Genomic DNA, 20,867 nt, shown 5'->3' on the forward strand with positions numbered 1-20,867 from the left:
GCTACTAGAAGATGTTTGATGGATGAAACTGTGAGACAAGGATGGGGCTGAATGTTGGGCAGCTTGTCTATTTATAGACGTGGAAGGATCCTCCCAATTTAGGGTTTTGCATGTGGGACAAAGAACCTCTCTAGAACCGCTCCCCGTTTAATAAAACTTTTGGTGATTTGCTGTTTTGGGCTGTTTTAAAGAGCCAATCAAGATGTAAAGAATGTTTTAGCTCAACATTGAGATGCCTTGTTTGTGCCAGTGGTAAGTGGTTGTTGGCTTTGCTATGATTTTGCATATGTGTATCCTTCTCCCCAACTTCGTAATGTGGCCAAAGAAAGCTACATTGCAAGTTTTGTCAAGGAATGTGTCTCCTCAAACCCACTCACATGGATCTCAATATAATCTTTGTAGGGGCTTCCTTTGGTAGGCCAAGTGTCTCTATCCCGCCATCAAGCAAGTAGTTGGGTCTGAGTTAATTTGCCATCTTCTATTATGGTGTGCCATTGCTTTGATCTTGTGGTGAGAGCTGCTTATGAATTTTGTATGTTCCTATATTGAGAGCAATGAAATGGGTCCTATTGAAATATCAGAGTGAGAGTATGAGAGTATGCACAAGAGGGAGAGAGAGAGCTCAAGTACAAGAAGATCTTGCTTAGTGAGTTGTTCACAAGTATAACTAGTACACTCTCCTTTGCATTGAGAGTGACCTTTAGGTTGTTTGTATAGCCTCTGGATGGCTAGGGTTAGGGTTTCCCCCTGCCCTCCAGTTCATTCACACCCAACTATCCTTATCCACCCTTGCATACATAGGATTCACATATACCTATCGCTCAACGCCCCCCCTCAAAGCCAGAGTGGCATTGGACGGCAAGACATATTTATGTCCATACTCCTCCTCAAACAAAATGGGATGCCTTTATATATCAGGCTACAAGAGTGCTTACAAGTAGAGGATTTACAGTTTTTAGAAAAGTCGATCATCAGATGTTTTGGAGACAAAGTTGGTTTCCAATTCTTTTGGTACTTCAGGGGTGGTAGGACATTTATTGGTAATATGCCATGTCTTCTTATATTTGTTGCAATTCATTTTGTGAGGATATTTTTTCCAACAGTTACTGACAAGATGTCCCTTCTTATTGCAAGGGAGCATTTTGTGGAGACAGTATGAACCAAGAGTTGCTAATGGGTTGTTGAAGTAGATCCTTGACTTCTTTTCTCCTCATCTAAACAAGATTGGATGGTGCTTTCCAAAGTTGGATTAGGGATATTGGCAAGAGTAGTTACAAGGGTTGGAAATACCTTCTTTACAATCTTCAAGAGAATTGCAATGGCATCTTCATCATGGATTGGAGCTTGGACTGAGGCTAGCTGTTCCATGAGCCCCTTCATGTGAGAAATGAACTTACCTAGGTTTTCTCCTTGTTTATACTCCAAGCTAAAAAATTCGATCTTTAGGAAAATTTTAGAGTTTTTCCCTGTAGCACCATAAAGCTTTTCAAGCTCATCCCATTTCTCCTTGGTAGTGGAGAGTTGGCCAATACGATGAATTGGGGATTCATCTAGATGAAGCATGATGATGGCTTGAGCTCTTTCATCATCTTCTACATTAAGTGGGTTTGATGGATCGATAACCTTGGTTCCTTTGATGAAGGGCAAGTAGCCTCGTTCCATCATTTTATACTTCACCGGTACCTGCTATGGATGAAAGTCTTTTCCATTAAACTTACGGATTTGAGGTTGAATATCGGCATAAGCCATGGCCATGATAGGAAGGCCTTACCGATTGCCCTAGGCAAGGGCAGTGTCTAGTCCTTTACACAATGGCCAATAAGTACAAACCAATTGAAGGAAATGATCTATGTGTTCATAGATGCTACATGGCCTTACAATTGTGTAGACTTAAAAGTATAAGAATGAGAAAGGTTGAAAGTTATACATGTGGAGTACTTCAAAATAAGATTTTGGCGGTCCTTTCCTTTGGATAACCCTTGGTTTAGGTTTGATTGTCTTCCTAGGTTTTAATGAAGTGAACTTTGATTGAACTTTTTGATTCCTCCCAATCTTGTGGTCTAGTGGACGAGTATTTGGTTGAACAAGGTTGATCGAGAATTTCAATACTTGGAGAAGAGTCCGAGAAGATTTTAATTACATCCATATTCTTGTTTATTATAAAGTAAGAGCAACTAAATGCATTTCGGTACTAAGAAGCACTCATCTCAATATTCATCTTGGCAAGCTTAGTGATGCCTGAAAGGTGAGAAGGATTGAGCAAGAGAGGTGAGAGCTATGGTGGATGGAGCAAGAGCAAGAAAGAGTGAGACTCCAAATGTGGGAACTCCAATAGTCACAATGTGTGACTGACCTTTTTTTAATTCAAATATCACTGAAATAATAAATAATGAAGTGACAGTGATGGGTGCCCACCGCCTGTAGTGTGCAGGTGTGGGTATTGTTACTGTAGTAATACACGGGCGGCTAGGCGGAGGCGCCTTTATTCCCAACAACCTCCCACTTAAAGGCGAATCTACCTCAGTGAGGAGTGATAAGAAAAAAAAAAAAAGACAGTACAACATGTACATAGATACAAGAGGATGAGGAAATACGTCATCTCATCCAACGCCTATCAACTTCCTAAGGAAGGCAAAGCGCTTTGTAGAGAGGCTTTTCATGAGCAAGTCTGCAAGATTTTGGTTTGTTGAGATCTTGACAAGGTCAACAGACTTGTCCTCAACAACCTCACGAATGAAGTGATACCTCACCTCAATGTGTTTTGTCTTCGTATGGAAGACTAGATTCTTGGCTAGTTGGATAGTACTTATAGAATCGGAATGTAGTGTAAGGATAGCATTTGCAATACCAAGGTCAACAACAATCAAATGACCCAACCAAATGGCCTTCTTGCAAGCCTCAGTGGCTGCAACATACTCGGCCTTTATAGTGGAAAGGGCCGTGCATTTCTGCACCTTGGACATCCATAAAACAACACCTCCAGCAAAAGTGAACACATAGCCAGAGGTGGACTTTCTACTATCTGCATGTTCTGCATAGTTAGAGTCAGTGTATCCCACGACTCTTGTATCGTGGTTGCCATAACATATGCATATATCAGTGTGCCCTTCAGGTACCTCATGATACCCTTCACGACATCCCAATGCCTCTTGCCAGGTGTAGCTATATAACATGCCACAACATCAACTGCAAAAGCAATATCTGGACAGGTGGTTATCATGACATACATAAGCCTACCCACTACGGATGCATAGGGAATCTTGGCCATCTCAGCCCTCTGCTCATATGTTTGTGGACAATCGGCCTGTGATACCTTCACATGAGAAGGCAATGGACAGCCAATAGGCTTTACATCCTGCATATGGAAGCACTCAAGGACTTCATGAATGTACTCTCTCTGTGATAGATAGAGTAGTCCTTGATGCCTATCACAGATAATGCACATACCAAGAATATAAGAGGCTCGTCCCAGATTTTTCATCTCAAAGCTCTTCTTGAGCTGAGCCTTAAGAGCATCTAGCTCATCATAAGCTTTCCTTGCCAAAAGCATGTTATCCACATAGAGTACCAAAATGAATAAAGATCCATCATGGGCTTTCTTCGTGTACAAGCACGGAACCATAGCACTACTGCTGTAGCCCTGCGACTGCATAAATGCATCGAACTTATGATACCATCCCCTAGATGCCTACTTCAAGCCATAAAGACTTTTCCTCAATCTGCACACAAGGTGTTCCCTGCTAGGCTCTGCAAAGCCCTTAGGCTGCTCCATGTAAATCTCATCATGCTAGTCCCCATATAAGAATGTCGTCTTGACATCCATCTGAAGTCAAGCTGTGCAACCAAAGCCAAAACCAAGCGTAGGGTAGTCATCTCAACCACATGAGAGGACCTCATCAAAGTCAACACCATGTTCTTACTTAAAACCCTTTGCTACCAATCTGGCCTTGTATGCTGACTTGGGGTGTCCAAGGGTACTTTTAAACTTGTACACCCACTTGCATGGTAGAGCCTTCTTGCCACTAGGTAAGGAAGCTAAATCCCAAGTATGATTCTTATGTAATGAGTCTATCTCAAACTGCATAGCTCTCTCCTTGGAGTGGCTGTTACCCCTGCGCATAGTCTCATCATAGGTGAGAGGCTATCCTGCATTTGTAACCAAGATATAGTGCAAAGAGGGCTCAAAGCGGTCAGGAGGGCATCTATCTCTAGTAGAACGCCTCACTGCAGGTTGTGCTGCGTGTCCAACATCATGTCTAACATCTTGGCCATGAGTACCAATTGTTGTTGTAGGTTGTCCAGTTGGCTGTACGGGAGTAGACAACTCCTCTTGAAAGATAACCCTGCGTATCTCCACTACCTTCTAAGGCTGCCTATGCATTTTGTCCTCATGGAACACAAAATTATGGCTACGGATGACTTTCCGTGCTTGCGGATCCCAGAGACGATATCCCATCTCACCTACATCTCCATAGCCAAGGAATATGCATTTCACACTTTTAGGATCCAGCTTATTGCGCTTGTCCTTGGGCACATGGCAAAATGCCTCACATCCAAAGATACGCAAATGAATATAAGAGGTAGGCTTTCATGTCCATACCTTCTCTGCAACCTGGAAGTGAATGCCACTGCAAGGCAATCTATTAATGATATGCACTGCCGTCGTAACTGCCTCAGCCCAAAAATGTTGTGATAAGCTTGCATGACTAAGCATATTGTGTACCCTCTCCTGGATAATCCTATTCATGCACTCAGCCATACCATTCTAGGGAGGGGTATAAGCTTGCATGACTAAGCATATTGTGTACCCTCTCCTGGATAGTCCTATACATGCACTCAGCCATACCATTCTGGGGAGGGATATAAGGGGCGGTCAACTGACGCTTAATACCCTGCTCATCACAAAACTACTCAAAGGTACGTGAGACATACTCACCCCCATTATCTGTCCTTAGGCATTTCAGCCTATGCTCAGACTGGTTCTCGACTATAGCAAGCCAACGCTGAAATACTACCAAGATATCAGACTTCTGCTTTATGGGATAAGCCCAAACCTTACGTGAAAAGTCATCAATCAATATAACGAAGTACTTCGCACCCCCTTGTGACTGACAAGGCATGGGTCCACAAATATCAAAATGCAGAAGGGCCAACGGCTCACCCATGTGTGACATACCAGACTTTTTATGCGAGTTCCTAGTCTGCCTGCCATATAAACAATGATCACATGATGCAAAGTCAGAAGAGTCCAAAGGCGGGATATATTGCAAAGCACAAAGCATTTTCATTCCTTTATGAGACATATGCCCCAAACGAGCATGCCAAAGAGATATATGTGAGATAGAACCCATTGCCAAAACATGATCAAGAGTAGAACTAGATACAACCAAGGGGTAGAGACTATCAGACTTGGCACCTCTTACAAGTACAAGCCTGCCACAAGTAATTTTCCATGCAGAGTCCCCAAAAGATACAGGATATCCTACATCATCAAGCTGTCCAGTTGACATAAGATTGCAGGTCAATGCAGGTACATGGCGTACATCATGTATAAGAAAAGTGCTGCTAGAGGGAAATTGCAGCATAACATCACCTATGCCCACAATATCAAGAGACTTGTCATCATCAAGACACACAGAACCAAAAATAGTGCGGTATGTATGAAACCAGTCTTTGCAGGGTGTCACATGAAAGGACACACCCGAATCCAAAAGCCAACATTGGGCATACATAGAGTGAGTGTCAGTCATCTGTGAGGCATCACATGAAGAAGCTGCAAGAATATAATCTCCATTAGAGTCCTCAGGCAACATAACATTAATTTCCTCAATCTTAACATTGGACTTTGCAGGTATATTATTGCGATCAGAGGACTTCTCTTGCATTTTCTCTTTCTCCTTTTCCTTGCGCCTTTTATTGTGTAGTTCATGACATTGTGGTCTTTTTTCCCACAATGATGGAATGTAACATTTGCATTCTTGCCACGGGTTTGGCTGCGTGATTTCCCACGAGACAAAGGTCGGTGTATGCTCAATGAAGATGGATCAAATCAGCTCATAAGCATCCAAGAGCAGACATGGAAGCGTCTACCAAGCAAATATCATAGTCAAGGACGTGTAAGAGATCCCAGTCTCAAATCTCAAGTAATAGCTCAAATGCATAACCCGCAAGCTTTGGATAAATCTACGGCCATAAGCATAAAGCTCCCACTGGCACAAAAGTCGATGGCAAATGAGCAACCAAGCTCAGAGAGAGCATGCAAATGCATAAGACATTTCATAGCCAAGACAGTACATCATGAGAGCACCAAGAGCATGTAAGCGGTCAAGCATCTAATAGCATCCAAGTACATCATGTATGAACCGAAGTCAATCTTTGACAAGCCAAGGAACATCCAAAAGAGGTTCCAAAGTATCCAAGTCCAAGCCCAACTGAAGCTCTAAGTGGCAAAGAAGCTCAAACAATGCAGGTAGCATGCATCACTGACATATGCTTCAAAGCATGTACCAACGGGTCATGCATAGACTATAGGTATAGCCTCTATCACAAAGCATGCCAATGTAGACCAATGTCAAGTAAGTGCCAACCAATACAGAGCTCAAACAAGGCTCAAAATACATTCTGGAACCATCCAAGACATTTGGCAACCTCCACTTGCATCCAAATAGTCATAACAACCATCTGGGAAGCACCCGAGACCAATAGGCATAACATAACCTGAGTTAAATAGCTTCAGCCCTGCTCTATTACAGCAGTAAATTCATTGTCAAACTGAGTATAAATAGCTCCAAAATCAGCACCAAATCAATGGCATATCATATGTAGACCCAAATGTCAATGCCAAGCGCAAGCCTTCAAATGCCATGGTGGAAGCATGCTCATATGCCTCAAATGAGATTGTGTAGTGCCAATTGCCTGAAGAGGTGTTGGAGATGAAGGCTACGTTTTTGACAGGTTGAGAAAATGGCGCAACCTGCTGAAATCACGTTTTTGATGTTGCTGAGGGAGCTGGGCACTACTTGATGGTTAGGGAGCTTCTATGGCTCCCAAAGAAGCTTCCCAAGAGGCCTCAATAGGTAAAGAAGAGAGAGAGCTCAGTTCCAAACCTTCACGGGTTGAGCCATGGCTGCCTTGTTCTTCAAACCTTGTGGATTGAAATAAAGAGTGGAATGAGAGCTCCAATACCTATAGATGAATGCCTTGAGGTTGCCCAAGAAGGTCCAATGCTTGTCCGAGGAGGATGAGACCGACTGGAAGCTCGAAAGGTGTGGCTATGGCTGTCAAGAGTGTAGGTATTCGAATGAATGCTGAAGGAGTGTCCGGCCACGTTCAAGACCTCGAAGAGCCAAGCTTTGATACCAGTCGAAAGATGAAAAGAATCGAGCAAGAGAGCATGGAGGTGAGAGCTATGGCGGATGGGGCAAGAGCAAGAAAGAGAGAGACTCCAAATGTGGGAACTCCAACAGTCACAATGTGTAACCGGCCTTTCTTTCTCATCAAACTTTCAAAGTTTCTATCATCTATGGCATCTTCATCGGCTTCCCCATCTACAAACCAACCCACATCTACCGCGGCATCCACCTCTTTACAAAATGATAATCATGAAGGAACCATTGGCCCCACTGGAAGGAGAAGACCTGCGATACATCGATGGTCATGGTGGGATGAGGTCGATTGCCCTATGTATGGTTCGGGAGGTAGTGCTAGAGCATGGACATGCAAACTTAGTGAATACAAACGTAGTGGTGGTGCCAACAAGGTGCGAGCTCATCTCTTGAGCGAACCCGGGAACGAGGTGAGATATTGCACAAAGGTGACCTCGGAGAAAAGACGAGCTTCTTGATAAGCTCGCAATCTATGAGATGGCCGAAGCGGCAAGGCGATCTCCACAAGTGGCCATTGATCCCAATCTCATGGTGGGGTCATGAGGACGTCCTATGGAGGCTAGCGGTAACTTGGGTAGAGGTGTGCCATCACATACCTTCCCATTGACACCTTTTGCATGTGGCCCATCCGCATCGACCACCCCATCTTCTCGTCCTCACTTGAAAGAAGAGACGGACATGGCCGTGGCTCGTTTCTTCTTTCATGATCACATTGCTTTCCGTGCGATTGGAGGCCAGAAACTGTGCACAGTGAAATAATGTCTGAGAGTGTCAGGGCCTGCAATGTTGAAAACGCAGGCTGGTTGACCCTGGAGATGATGGATAGCAGGCTGTACAGCAGTCTGGGACAGTCTGGAGCAGTTGCCAACAGCTGAGAGCTGTCGCCTACAGCAATGGATAGGCTGAAGATAATGTGGCTGCAGTTGATGATGGTTGGACAGCAAATGGAGGTGGGCTGCGGGCTGGAAACTGGGCGCCAACAGCAGCAGAGGGTGTGTGGGCTGGTGTAACCTGCAAACAAGGATGATGGCTGAATGGGGGCAGCCTGTCTATTTATAGATGTGGAATGGCGCCTCAAAAATTAGGGTTTCCACTAAACTCTCTCGAACTGCTCCTTGTTTTAGGGTTTCCATTGAACTCTCTTGAACTGCTCCCTGTTTTAGGGTTTTACTCTAAAAGAGCATTTTTAGTGTGTTTTGGGGCTGTTTAAGAGGCTAATCAGCAAGTAATGCATATTGGATTGTTGACAGTGGTGCCTCTAGGCACATGACTTCTTCTTCCGTAGGTGTTACTCATTTGCGGCCTTCTCATGAACAGATTCTTATTGGTGATAGTTCGTCTATTCCTATTTAAGGACGGGGCAACATGCATCTTATTCCAGATGGGCGTGGTGGTGCCCATATATTTGAGGTTCTTTATGTGCCGGCTTTGGGGTATCATCTTCTTTCGGTGCACAAGATTTGTGCCCTCAGCCTCTTGGTCGAATTTGATGTGGATTCTTTTCAGATTCTTAATCGAGGATCGAGATAGGTTCTTTCTTCAGGTTATGAGGAGAATGGAGTCTATAAGTTGCGGTCTTCTTCTGCCTTGACTTCTCTTTTTCTTACCTCACAAACTTAGTTCGAGCTTTGGCATGCTCGGTTTGGCCATCTCAATTATGATTGCCTTCGGAAGGCATCTAAGGATCAGTTTGTTCGAGGTTTGCTGGATATTGTGGTGAGTTAGCAGCCTTGTGTATCCTGCATCCGTAGGAAGCAGACTCGTGATGTTGTTCCCACGAAGGCTTTGAGGCGGTCTTCAGCACCCTTGGAGCTTGTTTCTACCGATCTTTGTGGACCGATGAGGACGGAATCCCTTCGAGGGAGCTTGTATTTCATGTTGATTGTAGATGATTACAGTAGGATGACATGGGACTATTTCTTGAAGTTGAAGCCGAAGGCTTTCTCCAACTCAAGGATTGGTTGCTCTTTGAGGATAACTGATTGGGGCGGAAGCTGAAGACCTTATGAGTGGATAAGAGCAGAGAATTTGTTTCTATTGAGTTTACTTGGTTTTGTGCAAATCGTGGTATTCACTAGGAGTTTGCCAATACAAACACCCCGCAGAAGAATGGCATCTTGGAGCGGAAGAATCGCTGTGTGATCGAGATGGCCCGTACCATGATGGAGCATTGTCAGACACCTTAGTGTCTATGGGTTGAGGCTGTGGCTACTGTAGTTCACATCCTTAATTGTTCCCCTACTTCTGTTGTTGTTGGTATGTCTCCTTTTGAGGCGTACTTTGGATCAAAGCCCAATGTTTCTTATTTCAGGGTTTTTGGGTGTGATGCTTATGTTCACATCCCGAAGACATAGTGTGGCAAATTTGAAGCGGCTTCTAGAAGACAGGTGTTTGTGGGCTATAGCTCGCAATCTCAAGGCTACCGATTGTATGATCCTGTTAAGTGGGATATCTATACGAGCCGTGATGTTCGGTTTGTGGAGGTTCCAGCCCTAGAGGGGGGTGAGGACCACCTTGTACTTGGAGATCCCAGTGATAGCTGGGCCCTAGCAACTATTGCTCTCGAGCCTGCCTCTCTTGAGGACTCCTCTTCGGATGAGGAGTCTACTTTCGAGCCATCGGATTCACCGATTGGTTTTCCATTGACGGTGGACCTTCTAGAAACTTCAGCAGATGGAGAGTGCTGAGGCGAGATCCGGCCTCCTCCTTGTTGGGCTCGTGACATGCTCTGAGATTCAGGGATCAAGAGGGTCCCCGAGGAGTAACAACCACAAGATGGACTGCGGAGGTCACAGCGGCACCAGGCACATACTATGAAGCTTGTTTGCTCTAATTACTGTTTGATGTCGCGTGTTATGCAGGATAGAGAGTCTATATCAGTGAAGGAGTCTTTACAGTCTGATCATTGGCGGAAAGCGATGGAAGTTGAGTTGGAGGCTATTGAGCGGAATGGCACTTGGTCCCTTGTGCCTCGTCCCTCTCATAAGAAGGTGATTAGTGTCAAATGGGTCTTCAAGACCAAGTACCATAGTGATGGCTCTTTGGACAAGCACAAGGCTCGCCTTGTTGCTAAAGGTTTTGGTCAGCGCCTAGGTGTTGATTTCCATGATACCTTTGCTCCTACTGCTTGTATGGCGACTATCCGTGCTATTCTTGCCTTGGCTGGTCATTGGAGATGGTTGGCCTTCTTGAACGGTGATTTGAAGGAGGAGATCTATGTAGAGCATCCTCCTAGCTTTGGTTTCTTGGATGAGAAGGTTTACAGGTTGAAGAAGGCCTTGTATGGCTTGAAGCAGACTGCGCGTGCTTGGAACAAGAAGATTGACTCCTTTCTCTAGGCCAAGTTGGGATATTGGCGCTCTAGGGCCGATTCGTAGCTTTATGTGCACACTTTTGAGGGTGGTCGTGTGTTGTTTGTTTTGTATGTTGATGACTTGATTGTTATAGGTGATCATGCCCAGAAGGTCGAAGAGACGAAGGCAGCCCTATATCAGAAGTTTGAGATGACGGATTTAGGACTTCTTCATTTCTTTTTGGGCCACGAGATTTATTAGACTCAAAGGGGGATTTCTCTCTCTTAGCAGAGATATGTATAGGAGCTCTCTGTGACTTTTGAGATGGAGGATCTACTCCTATGGATCCGAATTGAAAGGCCACTTCACTCGCAGATTCTCCTTTGGCGGATGCTACCTGCTACCGTTAGCTGATTGGATCATTGATTTGGCTCCTCAACACATGGGTTGATCTATGTTTTGCTGTAGGTCTCTTGGTTGGGTTCATGAGTGCACCTCAGCAGGTGCATTGGCAGGCTGCTTAGAGGATACTTCAGTTTTTGGGGGGACCTCCGACCTCGAGATTTCCTATCCAGCAAGTACACGTGCTTTTGATCTTGTTCTTGCAGGTTGGAGTGATTCAGATTAGGCTGGCAAATGTGGACCAAAGGCGGTCTACCACAGGTTATTGTTTTATCTTGGGTGTTGGTGCTATCTCTTGGAGTAGCAAGAAGCAACACACGGTAGCCCTATCTTCGACTGAGGTAGAGCATCAGGCCATGTCTTCTACCACATGTGAGACTGTGTGGCTTTGGTGTTTGTTGGAGGAGCTTTGGCTGCCTCTAGAATCATCCTACTATTTTGCGGTGTGACAATGAGAGTTGCATTGCCTTGGCACGGAATCCCGTATTCCATGCTCGACGAAGCACATAGAGATCCAGTACGACTTCATCAGGGAGAAGCTTTTGGATGAGACCGTCAATGTGGAATATTGTAAGACCGAAGACAATCTTGCAGATTTGTTTACGAAGGCACTTCCCCAGGCTTTACTTCATCGACATTCCAAATCCCTCTGTTTGTTGCCTTGTCCAGGATTTGAGAGGGGGTGTTAGAGTCATTCCTTGGACTGGCAGGCTGCCACATGGCAGTAGTCGGATTGCATCATTCGGATGCATTAAATACAGTCGACTTGATCATTTTTTAGGCATTATTTTCAGCCTATAAATAGGCTGTGTTTTCAGCAGTCTTGGCAATTGTGTCTCATAGATTTCAGCTTGTAGACTGCGGAGATTGCTCTCGAGGTTGACGGAGATCGAGATCCTCAAGGTGGAGACATATACAGATACTCTCTCTGCACCTGTGTATAATTATGCATCCTTATATAACATTCTTCACTGTAGATTTTCTGCATTTCACTCACTCACTTTCTCTCCTCTCTCTGTTCACTCTTTGTCACGGTCATTCGCTTCCGCATTGCTTCACTGTGACACTTTGTCTCAGCCTCAGAAGACATCTTCACCTACAATGCCTGCACAAAACACAAAAAGCAGCCCCCTTTGACTGCGAGAATACAGCCTATTAGGGCTTTTCACTGCTCGTTCCGCTCCTCCTTCACCCGTCCGAGGTGATGAAAATTTAAAATTTGCGCTTGAAGGCCCAAAACGTAGCCTTCTTCCTTCTCTAACAACAAAAACCAGCAGCTTCAGCAAATCTTCTCCTTTCTTACACACCCACGCTCACTTCAGCCTTATTCTGATGTGCAACCCTCTTGCTTACCCTTGAACGCTGAAAACGCAACCTTGTGTCGCACTGAAATCTCCTCTTTAGGTAGGTCCCGTCCTTCAATGCTTTGATACCATGACAGAGTGAAGCAATGTGGAAGCAAATGACCAAGACAGAGTGAACGGAGAGAGAGAGAGAGAGAGAGAGAGAGAGAGAGAGAGAGAGAGAGAGAGAGAATGAAACACATAAAATTTGTAGTGAAGAATGCTATATAAGGATGCAAAAATATACACGGGTACAAAGAAAATGTTTGTGTATGTCTCCACCTCGAAGATTTCAATCTTCGTTAGCCCCGAGGGTAGTGTCCACAGTCTATAGCCTGAAAACTGGGAGCACAACTGAAAAAGACTGCAAAAACTGAGGCTAATAAATAGGCCAGCCAAAAAGACCCAAAAATAGCAGGTTGGCTGCATTAAATGCAGCTGATTGGTCAGCAAACCTGCCGTCCGACCTGCAATTTGCAATCTGCAATCTGCCTGACACATGGCAGCTACCATGTGGCACTCTTGCACAAATTGCTGCCTGAGATAACTGTTGTACCTGCTGTCTGTCTGGGGAATGTCCAACTCTAACATAGATTCTTTTTGTTGATGATTCCCCTTCCATGTAGGATCAAATCAACGAGATGGAGGACATGCGAGATGAGCTTGCATCCATTGGTAGGACAATTTCATTAGAGGATATAGTGATGATTCTCGTCACTCAGTTGCCATCTCCCAAGTATGATGTCTTCTACACTAGGAGGTGCTAGCTTTAGGGCCAAGTAGGTGTCATCTATTTAAGATCAAAGTCGTAAAGTGTTAATTTCAGATTTTGCATTGAATACTTACTGTAATTGTTTTTAAATCACATCATGAACCACAACATAGTACCCCAAAATGGCTTTTCAGCCCTTTGTTTTAGAAATGCTATTTCAAGAACATTTTCGTAACTCGACACATTTCAAGAACTTTTAATTTTAATTTTAAAAAAAAGGCCTAGGGGGGGGGGGGGATTCGTTTAGGGGGGAGAGGCCTTAAACTTTATCCACCCGTGTTTCAGTTTTTGTCCAACAAACAATGTGTTTTAGTTCTCAGATTTTAATTTCAGACTTCAAATTGCACTTTTATTGCATGTGTTTGTATGGATATTTCTCTTTAGTAAAGCCATCTATAGTGAGAGGATGGAAGTGGTCACACAAAGATTTGCATAACTAAGAAGGTATTACCGATTCTCAATGAAACCAGTCTTCTTGGATAGGGTGGTAAATAACTTGATTTAGCACTAATTACAGCAATTAATAAATTCATAAAACTAAAAATGCACAATTTACCAATTTAATCTTGGACATTGGACACTATGTTGGCCCCAAAATTGACGCTCCTTTAGGTATTTTTAAAACTTATATTACAAATGGATGGAGTACAACTGAGATCCTTTGATATCCTTTGCTAATCCAAGTGCCTCTTGCTATCAAAACTGTCCAGCAAGTCTTCAAACCGATCTGCCTCTTGGTTTGCTCAGGGATTGACCTTCATTCTACTCCTTAAAAAGACAAATTCAGCCCCAAATCTCATATTGGCTAGTTGGCCGGTTGAATCTCCTTGACATTCCTCAATTTTAGCTGTTGGAATTCAAAATCTAGGCCCTCAATTTCGAGCATGCATCCCAAGGCAATTGTCAAACCTTAATTTTTGTTGTAAATTAGGGTTTACAACAGAGATTGATTGAAATCTCTTCCATTGATGGCTCGAACTGTTGGAAAATGCTGAGATAACTTGAGAAATGACTGGAGAATGAGAGAAAATGTTGTAGAGAGAGAAATTTCACAGTTTCATAGCGAGAAACATTGAAAAGCTGCTGCTGCCCTGCTCAAACAGCCATTGAACTTGTCACCTATAGCTTAGGACCACCAAAAAGACTGTTGCCCCCTCTTGTATGATGTCATTTGCACCACAAGGACCTTAGGCTAATGTCATCTACTCCCGGAGGGCTCCAAATTACTGTCACATGCCGTAGGACCGATCGTTGGTGGTTGTAAATCACATTAGCATCCTCTCCTTGCTCTCTAATAGCCTTCTTTTCTCTCACAATGGTTAGAATAGATTTCCACTAAGCCCTAAAAACGTTTTTCCCACTTGCATGGGCAAATTTTTTCAAGGGGCAACCTTCTAATCCCATTTTCCAGCATTATCTAGCTTATTTAATTAATTTTTAGAATATTACTTTTGAAAAGTAATTTAATAATTATTCTAGTGCTCGAAAAATTAATTTCACTAGCCAATAATTAAATTGGCTAGGCCAATTTGTCTTCCAAGTATCCCTGAGTAGTTATTGACCCTTAGACCGGTATTAATTAATTAATTAATGCCTAGTCTCTAATGTGACCAACCGTTGACATTAGTGGTGAATAAATTTGTCTAGGCCCAAATTTGACACTGAGTACCACCTAGTACTTGTCAGGCATAACTTATTACAATTTTTGCCTTTGATATGCACTATATCCTCGAGGTCCTTGGCTTGGTACCATGAAATACCTACCATGTGCATCACATGTGCTAAACAACCTTGCCCATTTGATTAATATCTTAATCAAATAATATCGGCAAGATTATAGCATCTCAAAATTTCATGTCCTCATGACACTCAACTCTTGCTAGCAACTTGTAGTTATTAAATGGAGACATGAAGGCTTGAAATACTCGTCACAGTTTGTTTGATGTAAGAGATGGAGAATTGAGATATAAACGAGATGGAGAGAAGATGAAGACAAATTCATGTGACATGAAGGCTTGGAGTTTTGTGTAAAATTTAGGTGGTGTTTTGTGCAGTGATATATTGAAGTACCTATGTATAGATTTAATGCTAAAATCTGAACCTTCTCTCCCTGTTTCCAAAATTAACTTGAACTCTAAAACTTTGGTTTTTTCTGTTTCTGTTTCCCCCATTTTCGAAACTCCCCATAGTATGCTATCTGAGAAGGCTGGTTAGAGAGAGAGAGAAGGGGGGGGGGGGGGGGAAGACAATGATAATCACAATGAAAGCCAATGTACTAATGATAGAACAAAAGTACTATGCTCGAAAGACCAAAGTTAATAATGCCATAGTTAATGTGCTAGGGTTGTAGAAAGTGTTCTTTTATAGAAAACCCTAACCCTAAATGACCTAACCGTCACCAAAAACCCCAATCCTAGGGACACTAGGATTCTAGGTGCAATAACTGTCCTAGTGACAGTTTAGACCACTAGGTGCAAAAAACATTGAACAAAGGGCATCAATGTGGAGGCTATGAGATGGCCTACAAAATTTGCACATGCTATTTTGCGGGCAGGCTCAAATGCTGTGCCATAAGCTGTACACCAGATTTGATTCTACTAAAAGTGTTCTAAATATTTGTTATAACCTATTGCCTATGTGGCAGGGGTTACAATCATGCTGAGTAGATTGAGTAGGTGCATGATGCATATCAGATTGAGACTGAAAATGTAAGAGGAATGTACCCACATAGCTGAATTTTTAATTGAACTTATGCTCACAGATACAAGTAAATGCCCAGCATGCAGGGCAAGATCTATAACTACATAGGTGGTGGCCTACTTAGGTCTGTCCATAGTGCTAAATAATCATAATCAGGTTTTCCAATAACCTCTAAGAACTCCAAAGGCTCAAAGCATACTCCAAGAAAAAGGGAACCAAGGGAGGAGGAAAATCCTTCCACCTTCCAATGATTTCTCACCTCTGCCCCATGCTTATAGAAAAATTTTGATCCGATGCCTCGGTTGTAGAGAATGTACGGATGGTTTTCTACAAGTTCTAACAGCTCTTAGTAATGTAATATAGTTATTCAAGGTCTATGCCTCCAACGAATTCAGCTTGGATACCATAAAATTGTTTAGTTACATTGACTAAATTCTCGCACATTTGAGCAAATTCTGAAATCCCAATTCTGTTTGGTGACACAGGAATCAGCGAACATTCCGCCCCAAGAAAAGTACTCCATCAGGTAGCAAGGTAACTTGCTAAATTAGCTAACCTGTTCTTCATTTTTATGCTAAATCACTAAGCTGTTATTCATTTTTGTACTATTATGGTGTATGTATGCATGATTGTGTTTCAATGTTTGATTATTCTTTAAAGTAGCAGTGCACACCTTTGTTCTCTGGATGAAAACATTATTTAGTGATTCTCTAATGTGAAAGAGGATAGGCAAGTAAGAACTGATTAAAAAAGAGAAAAAGCGATAAATTACATCAATATGAGAGACTTACATGTTGATAGACTGGGCTCCAAGGAAAGTAGGATTCCTTTCTTGCGTATGGTCTAATATACTCCCTGTCCTATGCAATTGAAGAACTTGGACTAGTTTGATAATCTTGAAACCAAGCAATAGAACAACTTTTATACTTGGTTGGCTAGGCAATGCCAAAGTAAATGAGGCATAGTCTATGTAGTTAGTGTCTTAGAAAATGAACTGAGCCAATTCTCGCCTTGGGAAAAATAAATGTTATCAAGAGAAACCCTTCACTATAAGTATAGGAACTCACTCTCTTCTCTCACTGTTCACTTGGTTCATTGTGAATGTGTGCAATTGCGCACGTGTTGCTTGATCCATAACCTAATAGTAGTATTAGAGCTTACCTTGTAGCGGCCGCCAACACTGCCTTTGCCACCGTTAGAGCCTCGAGCTTGGCCTCTCTTCTCTTCACTAACTGTCCATTAGCTGGTTGCTACCTGCAGTTGCTACACGTGCAGCTTGCTCACTGTCTTCTGCATGTGCTGCACGTCATTTGTTTGAGCAGCCTTCATTTTTGCATAGACAGCTTAGTCCACTCTCTTGCTGCCCGCTTTTTGTTATGCTGTCTGTCAGTCTTCGACATCCCTTTGCGCATTTGTTGCTCTCCAATAGTCACATCTTGCACCTAGTAGTCTGTATCAGTTGTTGTGATAGGTCAAATTACCCTTGACAGCCTTTTTGCATTGATCTTGCAGCCCAGTTCCCTACTATGTCATAGTCCTGCCCAACACCTATTGTATTCTTACGCTGGCAGCTTGCATGCTCATGGCCTAGTCAATTGTCCATCGACGCTCGTTTCATGCAACACATGTGATTGTGACATCAGCTCTCGACAGGCCCGACAACTTGCATTTGCATCGATAGCCTCACATGTGCTTTTTTAGTTGTCTTCAAGAAAAACATTAAAATATTAATGTTATCTAGCCTTAATCAACATTTACCAATGTAAAATAACTCTTGTTCACACCACGCAGTGCCCTTGTTAAGCACAAATTTTGGGGATTCTACTCGACGTTCCCATGGTGGCTACATCTTTACCTTAGGCATAGCTCCTATCTCTTGGGAGCCATAAGCAAGAGACGTAGGTGGCTTCCATGGTCGAGGATGATTATAGGGCTCTCTTTGATAGTACCATTGAGACCATCTACTTGAGGAGCTTATTGATGATGCTTCAGTTTCCATGTGTTGCAGCAATTGTTCTCTACTATGATAACCAGAGTGCGATTTCAATAGTTGGTAACCCAATCATCACACCTCAAACATGGCATATTGGAGTATATGCTCATTTCACCAGAGAGCATGTTAAGCTAGGCACCACTCGCCTAGAGTTTGTGCCTTCATTTGACAACTTTGCAAACATATTGACCAAGGTGGTCGATCGACTGATGCTTCAATATTTATTCCCATAATTAGCTTGGATTCATCCTCTTGTGCTTTTTTAGATTGATGGGGAGAGGGTGCTTCCCTCTAGCTTTTCCTTCCAATTTGAGAGGGGTCAACTTTCTTCTCTTGATAGTGACAAGGTATTGTGTACACTTTTGCTTCAGATATTATGTATATTGTACTTTGTGTCTTCATCTGTATCATCAAGAAGACCATGATTATAAAAGGCGCTTGTGGAAATGTTGTATTGCATTTTGCATGAGCATGATCATATTTGCATTGCCTTTTATATCATTCCAATGCATTGGCATACTGTTCTTGTAAACACACATCTATACGCATTTATTCATCTTCAGTCTTTGGATTGATCGACTTTGGATCCACCATATTCACGGCATTGCATATGGTAGTTTTCCTCGCTTTCTTAGCTTGTCTAACTTACTTTTTGCTCTCTTTTTTGCCCCTCTATATATCTACCATAGATGCTTTCCACACTTAGTCTATTTTCTTCCTCCAACACCTAGAGGTCTTGGGGTTGACCATCTCTATCTTCCCTTGGAGCATTGATGCTTTCCATACTTAGTCTGTTTTCTTCCTCCAACACCTAGAGATCCTGGGATTGACCATCTCTATCTTCCCTTGGAGCATTGATGATCAGTTGACCAAAAACGTTGGCTTAATGCTAAATCTTTTGACAAACACAACAACAAGCTCTCCACACACACACACATACACACACAGTTTCCATCTGCCTTTGCAAGACTTAGTAGGCCACTAGGTAGTCGGATGAGCACCCTTTATCTGATGCTTTGTCCTCTTTGGAGTGAACAGTTGGGCTCCCTTGGTAAGATATTCATCACCTTTGTAGTCATGGTAGGTCATTGGGTAGTCAATGTGCACTCTTTGCCTGATGCCTTGGCTACTTTGGTACTTTGGGGTGGAACACCTTGGGGAAAAAGAAAAGAAAAAGGGCTTGTGCTTATTTTTAGTTCCTTATTGGTTTTTGCTTTGGGCTTGAGTAGGGATGTTGAGCTAAGTTACCGTGAGCTTTCATTAAACAACCCAAAACTCGAGTTAATTTATGATTTTTTATCATTATTTAAACTAGGAGTGGTTCAAGAGAGTTGCAATGCACCACAAGTAAACCCTAATTTGGGAGGCTCCAAACTTTGTGTATATAGACAATCTCCCCTTTCACTCTTCCCGATCTCGTTTTTGCAGGTTTCAAGTGCTAGAGCTTTGCTGCCCATGCCCTATTCTTGAAGGACATCTCAGTTGAAGTTGTCAAACATTGTCTATACCCATCTGGCTTTCCAACCACTACCTCGTAGTCTGTGCCACCTATAATTGTTTCTTGCTATAACCAGCCATCTAGAGGTCATGTTTGCAGCTAGTGGCAGCTTTCAAGCTACGTTCACTATAATAACATCATCACCATCTGTGATGGCATCGTTATTCCAAGGTTGCATTTGCATCCAAGAGGATGTGTTTTGATCTCCTTAGCTGACGTCATCATCTTTCTCTACATTTACCTCATCTTGGTGCTCTCTTGCCTGTCACCTAGCTTTTGGAGACTGCGTTTACTGATCTTCTCTCTCCTTTACTTGTTTGACACTGTTCTAGCATCCATACTGCTGCATTTACTGTTGCTAGATGTCTTTGGAGGTTGCCTTGCTACATTTCGGGACCTGTTAGAGTATGACATACTCTCCAGTTCATTACCTCTGTCTCGATCCTCCAAATACGAGAGTTCAAGGTATAATATGCATTCATTGTATAGCGTGTTTGTTGCATGAGAATTGTATCATTCAGATTATTCATTGTATTCATGGTCCCTTAGTTATCCTAACCCTAACTGTGTTCTATTATCAGTCTATGCTTTGTTGTATGATTGTATTTTGTGTTTTTGCATTTAGAGTATTTCTTCACAGTTGCGGCTGTCTCCACCCCTACGAGGCAGTCCAGTGGGGCTACGCTTCCCATTGCTACTCCTTCTGACACAATTACCGTTGGACATGCGGCACATGGATAATTTCAGTAGTCCATATCTTTCACTACCCCTTAAGGATTAGCTGATTGGTTTGTTGGCTTCTCACCCGTTGCACTATTTGCATCCATTCCGGAGTCTTCTCGTGCATGTGCTTGATTGGTAGAGACCTGCTGATGGAAAAATGTGATAGTAGCCACATTCTTAGGTTTTCCTTCTTTAGTCTTCCACTGCATTCGCTAATACATATACAATCATTGCATATCTTTCATTTAGCTTTGCTTTTCTATTTTGTTTTGCTTTAAAGCATTTGACTACTAACCTTTGATTTATAGATCTTGATCTCTCTTGTAGGGTTTGTGTATTTCAATGTAGAGCTAATATGCAAATTTGCAATGGTTGTTCCTAGGCTAGAGACATGGGGTGTGTACCATTCCTTTCATGGTTTCATCTTCCTCAACGATTTGCTCTTCTACTAGCATGGAGGCTTTGTTAGCAGATTAGTAAGCTCAGGGTGAGTCTGTGCTGCAGGGGCTATGGCAGTATTTTTTTCTGGCATTTTCTAGTGCCCTTTTTAGGGCTAGGGAGCATTTAATGCTGGCTGACTGCATCTAATGCTCCCCCCATTTTATGCCTATATATTTCTAGGGCTCCTTCTCCTCTTGTGTACGTTAGCTATCATTTGTGGATTCTTCTGAGGAGAGAGGAGCTGGTGCCAGGGTGCCCACACAGCCAGTGAATCACTGTTGTATGCTGCTGTCTTGTGTTCGATATGGATTCCGTTT

General features: G+C 42.9%; 1 protein-coding gene and 1 pseudogene across 1 annotated transcript in view; both read left to right on the top strand.

Moving 5' to 3' along the window:
- Positions 1-20,867, top strand: part of LOC148012441 (MOB kinase activator-like 1A) — a 66,543-nt gene that overhangs the window by 12,132 nt on the left and 33,544 nt on the right. Inside the window, exon 2 of the mRNA XM_087669283.1 lies at positions 16,381-16,429. Coding sequence (XP_087525409.1) covers positions 16,381-16,429 — 49 coding nt within the window. The remainder of the gene's footprint in view (positions 1-16,380; positions 16,430-20,867) is intronic.
- On the top strand, positions 7,523-8,194 carry LOC148012442 (uncharacterized; annotated as a pseudogene).

The sequence above is a fragment of the Lygodium microphyllum genome, chromosome 27 (assembly GCF_053477565.2).
Source record: "Lygodium microphyllum isolate KBCC chromosome 27, Lygodium_microphyllum_v1.1.10, whole genome shotgun sequence".
Lineage (NCBI taxonomy): Eukaryota > Viridiplantae > Streptophyta > Polypodiopsida > Schizaeales > Lygodiaceae > Lygodium > Lygodium microphyllum.